This window comes from Marmota monax, unplaced genomic scaffold (genome assembly GCF_021218885.2).
Source record: "Marmota monax isolate L192 unplaced genomic scaffold, Marmota_monax_Labrador192_F-V1.1 WCK01_AAM20220418_F8-fsc00284, whole genome shotgun sequence".
NCBI lineage: Eukaryota > Metazoa > Chordata > Mammalia > Rodentia > Sciuridae > Marmota > Marmota monax.
The window spans coordinates 827,258-839,464 of record NW_026694275.1 but is presented as its reverse complement, the minus strand read 5'-3'; the positions used below and the strand labels follow the sequence as shown (position 1 = coordinate 839,464).

The following is a 12,207-nucleotide window of genomic DNA, read 5'->3' as shown; positions in this document are numbered from 1 at the left end:
TAAAGGAAATATTGGGAACCTGGCTACTTCCTCTTTCTCTCTTTCCTTGTTCTTTGGGCAACGTAAGGTGAATAGACCTCCTTGTCACACATTCCTGCCATGATGTACTACCATTCTGCAGGCCCCAAAATAATAGGCCACTTAACCATGGATTGAAACCTCTAAAAATGTCAGCCAAAATAAATCTTTCATCTTTTTAAGTTGATTTGTCTCAGGTATTATATCAATAATAGGATGCTGACTGACAACAATTTGCATTATGAAAAGTTTCCATTTCAACATAAATTTAGTATCTGTTTAATGAGGTCATAAGTAAGCAAACTGGTATTTTTAAAATTTGTTCTAATTAGTTATACGTGACAGTAGAACACATTTTGACACATCATACATAAATGGAGTATAAACTTCTCATTCTTCTGGTTGCACGTGGGCAAAATGTGTTTTAATAGGTATTCTAAGTAATACTTTTTACATGCTAAAGTTTAAGAATAATTATTTTGTGGTTTTCTGTTGTATGGATATATCACAATTTATTTGCCCATTTTGCCTTGGCCATTTGTATTGTTTCCAACCCAACTGATAATATGAAGTAGCATGGTATTAGCATTCAGTATATTTCTCCACAAAGCCTAGAGTTTCCTTTAAAGTATATACCCATGAGTAAAATTGTTGGTTGATTGGGTATGACCAAGTTCAACTTTATCAAGTAATATCAAACTGTTACTCACAGTGGTTGCTCAAGTCTCAACAACAACAACAAAAAACAGGAATAAAGAGAAATTCCTCAGGGCTGGGGCTGTAGCTCAGTGGTAGAGCACTTGCCTCACATGTGTGAGGCACTGGGGATGATCCTCAGCACCACATAAAAATAAATAGAGATATTGTGTGTCCATCTACAACTAAAAAAATTTTTTAAAAAGAGGAATTCCTCAACCTAATAAAGGGCATCTATTAAAAAAACCCACATCTAACACAACACTTAGTAGTTAAATAATGAAAGCTCTACCCCTGACACCAGAAACCAGAAAGGTATATCTGCTCTTGCTACTTCTATTCAACAGTTTAATAGATATTCTTGCCAGGGAAATTAAGAAAAAGAAGGCAAAAAGTTTGGAAAGAAAGAAGTAAAATGATCTCTATTTGTAGATGATTCGATTCCTGTATATACAAAACCTAAAAAATCCAATAAAAAATTATTAATGCTAAAAAAAGTTTAACAAAGTTGCAACAAATAACATCAATTCTTGAAAAGTCAGCTGTATTGCTATATACTAGCAACAATCCAAAAATGAGCTTAAGAAAATAAATTAATTCCATTTAAAGTATCAGAAAGAATAAAATATATAGCAATAAAGAAAATAAAGGGCAGAAATTATGCATTGAAAACTACAAGATATTATTGAAAGAAATTAAAACCTATGTAAATTTTCCTAGATTTGAAGAATTAATATTATTAAGATGGCTATAATCCCTAAATTGATCTTCAGGTTCAACAGAAGCCCATTCCAATTCCAAGATGGCTTCTTTACATAAAACAACAAGCTGACCTCAAAATATGAAAACGCAAGAGATCCAGAAGAGCTAGAACAATTCTGAAAAATAAAAAATAACAATTCTGAAAAATAACAATTCTGAAAGTTGGGCTGTGGGTATAGCTCAGTTGGTAGAGTGCTTGTCTTGCATGCACAAATCCCTGGGTTCAATCCCCAGCATAAATAAATAAATAAATAAAGTCATGCATATGAAACTGTTTCTCACTATACTTTTGATTTGCATTCCCTAGTTAATGATGTTGAACATTTTTTCATGCGTTTATTGGCCATTGGCACATATTTTTGGAGAAATTTCTATTTTGAACCTTCACCAATTTTCACTTGTGTTGTTCTGTCTTCTTACTGAGCAGCAAGAATTTTATATATTCTGGGTAAGAGACATTTATTAGATGTATAATTTGCAAATATTTTTCCAGTCCTGTTGGAAGGATTGGATATGTTACCAAAAGCATGATGAAAAATGGGAAAAATGAAAATTTAAAAATGAACTTCATCAAAAGGTTTAGAGGAGGCCAGGTGCAGTGGCACACACCTGTAATCCCAGCAGCTCAGGAGGCTAAGGCAGGAGGATCATGAGTTCAAAGCCAGCCTCAGCAAAAGTGAGGTGCTACGCAACTCAGTGAGACTCTGTTTCTAAATAAAATACAAAATAGGGCTGGGGATGTGGCTCAGTGGCCAAGTGTCCCTGAGTTCAATCCCCAGTACACCCCCCAAAAAAATGGTTCAGAGGATAAAAACACAAGCTATAGACAGGGAAAACATTTCAAATCACATCTGTGATTATTATGGTTTGCATGTGAGGTGTCCCCCAAAAGCTCACATGTGAGACAATGCAAAACGGTTCAAAGGAAAAATGATCAGGTTGTAAGAGTCTGAAGCCAATCTGTAAATAAATCTCCTGATGGGGATTAATTCAATGGTAACTGAAGTGGTAGGGTGTAGCTGGAGGAGGTGGGAATTAGGGTGTGGCTCTGGTAGATATATATTTGCATTTGGAGAGTGGAGTCTCTCTCTCTGCTTTCCTCTGCCACACTCTCCCACCATGATGTTCTTCTGTCTCACCTCAAGCCCTGAGGAATGGAGCCAGCCTTCTATGGACTAAGACCTCTGAAACGGTGAGCCCTCAAATAAACTTTTCCTCCTCTATAGTTGTTCTGGTAAAGTCCTTTAGTCACAGCAGTAAAAAAGCTGACAAAAACAGTGACAAAGAATTCTTATCTAGAACATATTCTGAAATCTCAAAATTGACAGTAAAAAGGTGAACAATTCAATTATAAAACAGATAAGAAACATGAAGATACATTTCACCAAAGATGATATACAAAAATCAAGATTTCCATGAAAAGGTATTCAATATCACTTTGTTAGGAAAGTAGGAATTCAGACCAAAGTCCACAGGCAGTGGCATGTGCCTGTAGTCCCTGCTACTTGGGAGGCCGAAGCAAGAGGATTGCTTGAGCCCAGGACTTTGAAGCCAGCCTGGGCAGCACAGTGAGACCTCATCTCAAAAAAAAAAAAAAAAAAAGAAGGAAGAAGAAAGAAAGAAAGAAAGAAATATTTACCACATTAGAAAAGCAAAATTTTTAAAAATACTGATTACCTAGTCCTAGCAAGAATGAAGAAAAACTGAAATCTCAAAAAATGTTGTAAAGGGATGGGGTTGAAGCTCAGCAGTGGAATGCTCACCTAGCACAAGGCCCTGGGTTCTATCCTCAGCACCACATAAAAATAAATAAATAAATAAGTAAAATAAAGGTATTGTGTTCAACTACAACTAAAAAATAAATACTAAAAAAAATTTTTTTAAAGTTGGTACAGCCAGGCATGGTGGCACACTGGTATCCCTCCACAAAAAAATGTTGGTACAAATGCAAACTAGTACAGCTTCTCTGAAAAGAGTCTTACATTGCTTAATAACTAAATAGCTCAACAACTGCAAATCTGAGCATTTAACCTCAGGGAAATGAAAATTTATATCCAAGCCAGGTGTAGTGGTGCATGCCTGTAATCCCAGTGACTTGGAAGGCTGAGACAGGAGAATTACAAGTTCAAGGCCATCCTCAGCAACTTAGCAAGGCCCTAAGTAACTCAGTAAGACTGTATCTCAAAATAAAAATAAATAAATAAAGGCTTAGGATATAACTCAGTGGTCAATCACTCCTGGGTTCAATCACTAGTAATGAGAGACAGACACATACACACATAGAAAATTTATGTCCATACAAAAACCCATAAAAAATGTTCATAGCAGTTTAATTTCTAATAGCCAACACTTATGAAACATAAAATTCTTTAATAGGTGTAGGTGAACAGTTAAACTGTGTTGCACCTTTAATATGCATTACTCAAACAATAAAAAGCCATCAACTATTGATGTATTTGTATATTTTGACACCTTGGATGCCAGGCGTGGTGGCACACACCTGTAATCCCAGTGGCTCTGGAGGCTGAGGCAGGAGGATTGTGAGTTCAAAGCCAGCCTCAGCTAAGCAACTCAGTGAGACTATGTCTCTAAATAGATACAAAATAGGGCTGGGGATGTGGCTCAGTGGCCGAGTGCTCCTGAGTTCAAACTCTGGTACTCCGCCCCCAAAAAGTATTGAAACCTTGGGTGTAAATAAAAGCCAATTTCAAAAGGTCATATAGTGTATGATTTTGTTTTATAATATTGCAGGGGGGTTGTTTGTTTTTTCTGTATCAGGAATTAAACCCAGGGGCACTGTACCACTGGGTTACAGCCCTAGTCATTTCTCGTATTTTATTTTGAGAGAGGGTCTCACTAAATTGCCCAGGCTGGCCTCCAATTTACAATCTTTTTAACTGAGCCTCCTGGGTTGATGGGATTACAGATGAGCCAACAAGCCCAGAATTTTATATAACATCCTTGAAATGAAAAATTATAGACATGAAGAATAGAACACTGGCTGCTAGGGCTGACGGGCAATGGTTGGAGGGAACAAATATGTGTATAAATATAAAGAAAGAGCATGAGAGAGATCTTTGGGTAATGAAATAGTTCTGGATCTTAACTGCAGTGATAATTACATGAATCCTCACATGGGATAAAATGACATAGAACTATATAACACACCTTGTGCCAATGTCAATTTACTGTTTTTCATATAGTTATATAGCAAGTAACTATTAAAAGGAAATTTGGTGAAGGGTACATAGGACCTCTTTTGAATTATTTTTATGGGAGAGTTAAATTTATTTTCAGAATCTTAACCATCATTGTTTTCATTTTATTCACTTTTTTCTTGGTATTATTTGTGTAATATCTTATGAATTTATAATTATTTCAAAATAAAAATTCCTACAACATTTTAATCAATCAATTAATTTTTGTGGTGCTGAAGATAGTATCCAGAGCTTTATGGACGTTGGGCAGGCACTACCATTGAGCTATCCCCCCATCCCTAAAACATTTTTTAAAAGAATGTGACATAAGGACACTTTCAAACATATGTTTGAAATGTTGAAAACCCTCATCTAACAGGAGACCAGCATTACAAGAAACATTAGATCTCTGTGATGGTTAATATTGTCAACTTGATGGGGCCACTGAGTACCCAGATATTTGGTCAAAAATTATTCTGGGCATTTCTGTATGAGACTAAATTTTACATCGTTAGACTGTGTAAGGCAGATCACCTTTATAATTTGAGTGTATCTTAGTTGATCAGTTAAAAAGCTGAGTAGAGAGGCTGGGATTGTGGCTCAGTGGTAGGGCGTTTGTCTAGCATGTGCAAGGCCCTGGGTTCGATCCGCAGCACCACATAAAAATAAATAAATAAAGGTATAAATTTTTTTTAAAAAAAAGAGCTGAGTAGAATTAAAGGGCTGACTCTCCCCCCAAACAAGAGAGAACTCTTCCTGACAGACGGCCTTCAAACTAAGATATCAGCTTTTTCTTACCTTCAGAGTTTAACTGAAATCTTCACTTTTCCCAGGTCTTGAGCCTGACAGCCTTCAGAACTACACCAGCAGCTCTCCTAGGTTTCCACCTTGCTGACTTACCCTGTAGACTTGCCTCCAAAGTCACGCAGCCATTTCCATAGAACAAAGTCTCCCCTTTTCTCTCTTTCTCCCTGTTCCATCTCTCCCCATTCTATACACACACACACACACACAAAATCATTGCTTCTGATTCTCTGAAGAACCCTGAATAATATAATGTTGTTCAAGGAGAAAAGTAACATAAGAAAAATAACACTTTTAAAATTTAAAAATATTTTATTTTTATTTATTTTTTAAATATTTTTTGATATAGGTGGATGCAATATCCTGCCTCAAACAAAAATAACATAAAAATAAGCATAACGCAAGATAGAATTTGAATGTAGAAAAAGAAATAAAAATCACTTGAAATGGTAACTACTGATGGAAATAAATAAGATTTTTTTCCTTATTATTTATATGTCTTTAAAAAGAAAATTAGTATTTAAACAAAATAATAAGATAGTATTGTAGTTTTATAAAATGAAATGTAAAATACATGACAATAAAACCATAAAGATTATGCTAGAAAAACTGTAAGTGTACCTTAGATAAGACAAATAAGAGGTCTATCATATAAGTTCAAGAAGTCTATCATACAAAAAAAAATCAATAAAATAAATACAATAGATACTCAAATAATTCCAAAAAGGAAAAAAAAGAGGGGGAGGGAGAATAAAGAATGATAAGACAAGAAGAAAATAAATAATAAGATGAGATCATAGACAGAAACTTAAAAATATCAGTAATCACATTGAATCTGTATATTCTGAACATCACAGTTAAAAACTAGAGATTGTCAGATTGGGTAAAGGAGTAGATTACAACTATTTGCAGCTCCAAAGAAATGCAATTTAAATGAAAATACAAAGATCTGGGGATATACCTCAGTTGGTAGAGTGCTTGTTTCCCATACACAAGATCCTGGTTTCAATCCCCAGTGCCACACACACAAAAAAGAGATTTTTCCTAACATGCTCTAGGCCCTGTGCTCATCTTGAGCATAGTAAACAAAAAAAAATTAAATAAATGAAAAGTCATAAACAGGTAAAATGACGAAACAAGATACACCATGATATCATAAGAAAGCTGAAATAGTTATATTAATATAAGATAAAGTCAATCTAGAGACATAAATTTGGATTCTATTCATCAACAAGGAAAAAAAAAACTTTGAATGAATCTCAGAATAATTTTGCTCAGTAAAGAAGCCATAAGGGGCTGGGGCTGTAGCTCAGTGGTAAAGCACTCGCCTAGCATGTGCGAGGCCCTGGGTTCCATCCTCAGCACCACATATAAATAAATAAAGATATTGTATCTAACTATAACTAAAAAAAAAAATAAATAAACATTTAAAAAGAAGCCATAAAAAAGAGTATATTCTCTGTGATTCTATTTATATATGACTCTACAAAATGAAAGCATATCAGTGGTTGCCTGGGGAAGGATGTGAGGGAAAGGTAATAAAAAGACATGAGGAAATTTGGGGAATGTTATATATACAGCCATCTCTCCATATCTAGAGGTATGAAATCCGCAGATTCAACCAAGCATGGATAAAAAATTTGAAAAATTTACATCTGTCCTGAATAGGTACAGACATTTTTCTTATCATTATTCCCTAAACAGTATAGTATAACCTATTTATATAGCATTTACATTTTATTCAGTATTTTAAGTAATTTAGAGATGATTTAAAGTATATGGAGGATGTACATAGGTTCCATGAAAATACTATGCTATTTTATATAATGGATTTGAGCATCCACAGATTTTGGTATTTTTATGAAAGTCTAGGATCAATCCCCCAGGGATACTGAAGGATGACTACCTTCTTGATTGTGATGATTGTTTCACAAGTATGTATGAATGCCAAAAGTCATCAAATTTTATACAATAAATACATAGTTTATTGTATGTCAATTATACCTTAACAAAACCATTAAAAGATGATTAAGGATATCATCATTGAATTATAGATCAATGAAAAAGTAGACAAAAATCCAAACTGATAATATACAAATAAGTAAATAATATTAAGTAAATAGGAATGGAATAGAAGGGAGAGGTTATGCTTATAGATTTCTGAGTGCAAAGTGGAGGAAGTACTGAAGTTAGGAAATAATCATTTGGCAACAATCATACTAAAGACTGGTTCAAACAAGAATGCTAACTCTAAACAAAAATTTTAATAAAAAGCAAAACATGTATGATACATTGATTTCCCTAATTAACTGTTCTTTACTTGCAAGGGAAAAATAGTAAGTATGTAGTGAGGAAACTGGACAACACCTTTGACTAGCTGATCAATATTATCATCACAATGAGGAGCAGATGAGCATCATATGCCTCGAGATGTGAAGCTCTGAGAAGGGACATAGCACCACTTATGTAGCAATATAGCTAGGAATGCATGATTTGAATTTAATCATGAGGAAACATCAGATAAACTCTAAATGAAGAACTTTCAGTTAAAACAAGATGGAATCTACTGTATTTTTCCAAATGGTCAATGACACAACACTCAAAGAAAAGCTGTGGAAAGTTCCAGTTTTGATTACAGGAGACTAAAGAGACATGACAGATAAATGCAATACCTGATCCTGATCTTTTTGGGTTTTTTATTTTTATTTTTTTGGTACTAGGGATTGAATCCAGGGGTGCTTTACTACTGAGATACATCCTTGTTCCTTTTATTTTAATTTTTTTTTTTAAATTTTGAGATAGGTTTCAGTAAATTGCTGAGGCTGGCCTTGAACTCTTGATCCTCCCACCTTAGCCTTCTGGGTCACTGAGATTGCAGGCATGTACCACAATACCCAGCTAGACTAAATATTTCATCAGAGGAAAAATGAAAATTCATTATTGAGGAGATATAGAGAGAAAGAAGTTGGGGAGAGGAGAGGGAAGGAAGAAGGAAAGGGAAGGCGAGTACCTCATAAGCTTGCAAAATATTTATAACAGGTGAACCTGGGTAAAATATACAGAGATGTTATTTGAACTATTTTTGTTCTTTCAACTTTTCTGTAAATTTGAAATTATTTCCAAATAAACCTGTTTAAAGATGTATATTGCAACTGAAATCCTAATGTACCTATTTTAGCTATGTCAGGTTCAATAACTAGGCTATTATGTCACGTGATGTGTCATGAGCAATGCAAGTGAATAATCATTACTATAAAACTGCAACTTCTGCATCCAATGAACAAAAACAAAGATGCTGGCAGAAAAACATATAGTTAGTATGCAACTTCTTGAGTCATCTTGGTCCCTATTTTTTATTAGGACTTGCATCTTAGTAAATTAAATAAATGAGTAAAAGGATACAACTCTTGAAAATGTTCCTTAATGTTTATACTTTTAAATTTAAAAAAAATATTTTAATATTAATAAAGGCTTTTCAGCATTAAATAGAGCCAGAGACAGACAGACAGGCATGTCTGTTTTATTCTTTTGTGGGCTGCCATAACAAGATACCATAAATTGTGTAACATATAAAAACATACGTTTATTTCTCACAGTTCTGGGGGCTGGAAACTCCAAATTTAAGGTACTAGCTGATTCAGCTTTTGATAAGGGTCTGCTTTCTCAGAGACTGTTCATTCTCACACAGTGTATCCCCATATGGTAGAACATGCAACCAAGCACCCTTGGGCTTCTTTTATAAAGGTGCTAATTCCATTTTTCAAGAGAGATTCATTTCCCAAAGTCCTAAACTAGTACCATCACCTTAATGGTTAGGATTTCAATGTTTGAGTTTGGGGAGAACACAAACATTCAGATCATAACAATATATATTTTTTTACCTTTCTGTTCTATAGAAGAGATTTGAATAATTTATTATTAAAAAGAATACTGAAACAAATGTCTAAACTGGATTTAAAAATGTGAATTAAAGCTTTAAATTTTGAATATATTGTATTAATATTCAAAAGTAAAACCTCTCAGACCTTGTTTGCTAGGATTATAGCGCTGAGGGCCTTTTCATAATATTCTCTGTCATCCCAATCCAAATAGGCAGTAGCTAGTAACCGTAGAACTTTAGCCTGCAATTAAAAATGAAATAAAACATTTAGCTGAAGGTTAAACTGCAACACAGCAGCTCACAAGCACTTACATAGTGACAGGCATCTACTCAAATGTGTCTCCTGTATGAAATATCATTCCTTAAGCAACTTCATAGTCTTGAGATACATCTTGTCATTATGGTACCAGATACCAAATATTGTCTATGAATCTTGTAAAGGTATTGTGTCCAACTACAACTTAAATAAAATATTTTTTAAAAGGCAAATAAGGCATGACGATTTTTAATTTAATCAGCTTAAAACCTACCATCTAGGTAGCATTGTTATTAGGCCTACATCAAAAGAGAAAGATATAATATGTCCCTCAAATGCTTTATAGCGTAGTTAAAATCAATTTATTGGATCAGGGCATCCCCAACACCATTTTGGTATGAACAGATAAAACTTCCTATGGAGAGAATTTCTCTCAATTCAGCTACATTTTAAAATAAATAAAGCATCTCCTAATCAAGTCAGTTTCTCCAGCCAGGTCAGTGTTGATAAAACATATAATTCTAGTCAGTGTGGACATGTGCATCTATAGATTCACAATTTGAAAGAACCAGCCCTACTTCAGTGAAATTCCTCTAAGTAAAATGAGGATAGCAGGACCATAGAAAGGTGATTTATTGATTTTTTAAAAAATTAAATTCATTAGTGTTATGCAAATATAGAGAAATATCATTTAGGATATCATATCTCTCATTTTTTAATTCAAAAACTATAATGGATTTAATAAGATATATATAAAGTACTCAATGTCATTATTATTATGAAATAACTCTCTAAGAAGTTATAAGCTCCCTAGAGAACTTTTATGGAATAAATATGGCATTTCTGAGAACTACTGTAGCTACAACTATTTTATAATAATAAAAGGGTCAAATCATCAGAAAGACGAAAATGGATGATTCTCAAAATTTATGTAAAGCAAATGAAATCATATGCAAAACAGCACATACTGAGTGATTCCATTTACACAAAGCTTAAGAACAGCCCAAAATAATTTATAATAAAAGAATAGTGTTAATTTTTCCCTTGAAAGAAATAAATATTGACTAGAACAGGTCCAAGGAAACTTTAGGGATTGATAGAAGTTTCTGTATCTTTATCTCTATGATGGTCACAAGATTATATATTAAAATTCATTAAGCTGTACATTTAAGATTTATGCAGTTTACATAAATTAGACCTCAATAAAGTACTGTTGGGATAAAAGAAAAACTACTTCATAATGTTACCTCACCAAACTTCACAATATGAATATTCCATTTCAATCAGGTTTCTATGCTATTTTCCATCTTCATTTCCTCCTCAGATATTCTCTCATCTAAATCCCTTGCCTCCTGGAATCCTCTTCTTCCTCTTTTCTAACTGTATGATCCCCAAGTACAAAGCCTATTACCAAAAGGCTTCTTCAACTACACTAGTTAACTTTGATGGACAACTTCTACATACTTCAGGTCAGTGTCACAAAGTTTTATCACTTATTTACCCAAATTGTTTCACTTGTACTAGTGCTTTTTAAATCTATGTTTGTAATTTTATTTGAAGTATATACACATAAAAAATTAAAAAATCTTAAGAGTACATCTCTTGAATGTTCACAAAATGAACACGTTTAACAACAAAGAAATCAAGAAACAGCATTGGTTAGGGGGCAGTGGAGCTGCCTACTTAGCTGGGTTCAATTTCCAGCACCAAAAACAAAAAAGAAGGAAAGAAAGAAAAGAAGCAGAGCATTGAAAGCAACAAGTGCACCTCATACTTCTTTTGAGATACTACTCCAAATAAGGATAACTTGATCCCTTGACTTTCAATATCATATATTAGTTTTGCCTGATTTTGGCATTTATACTTCTGGAATCATATAGTATATGTTAAATTGTATCTTGCATTTTTTTTTTTTTGAGACAGGGTCTTGCTCTTGACCAGGCTGGTATCAAACTCCAAGGAAATCAAGGCTCAACTGATCTTCCTGTCTCAGCCTCTCAAGAAACTAACTACAAGCATATGCCACAACATATGCCATGACTAGTTTTTTTTTAAGATTTTTTTTAAGATGGACACAATATCTTTATTTATTTTATTTATTTTTATGTGGTGCTGAGGATGGAACCCAGTGCCTCACATATGGGAGGCAAGCGCTCGACCACTGAACTATAACACCAGCCCACCATGACAAACTTTTATCTTGCTCTCTTTATTCAGCATTACATGTGAAAACATGCGTATTGCTGCAATTACTATAGTACATTGATTATCATTGCTATATAATATTCCATTAAGTGACAATATCACTATATATCACCACATAAAAATGCATAATTATATTAGTATATAATTTTTAATTGTGGTAAACTACATCTTAGCTATTTTTAAGTGTTTTTTTTTAAATTTATTAGTTCTAATCAGTTATACATGACAGTAGAAAGCTCTTCAATTCATTGTATACAAATGGAGCATAATTTTTCACTTCTTTGGTTGTACATGAAGTAAAGTTACACCATTTGTACAATCATACATGTACCTAGGATAATGATGTCTGTCTCATTCCATCTTTCCTACCAATTTTATCCATTTTTATG

At 33.7% G+C, this 12,207-nt stretch overlaps 1 protein-coding gene across 1 annotated transcript in view; it reads right to left on the bottom strand.

Annotated features, from left to right (window-relative positions):
* Positions 1 to 12,207, bottom strand: part of Tex11 (testis expressed 11) — a 271,569-nt gene that overhangs the window by 169,321 nt on the left and 90,041 nt on the right. The window contains exon 8 of the mRNA XM_046467052.2: positions 9,503 to 9,598. Coding sequence (XP_046323008.2) covers positions 9,503 to 9,598 — 96 coding nt within the window. The remainder of the gene's footprint in view (positions 1 to 9,502; positions 9,599 to 12,207) is intronic.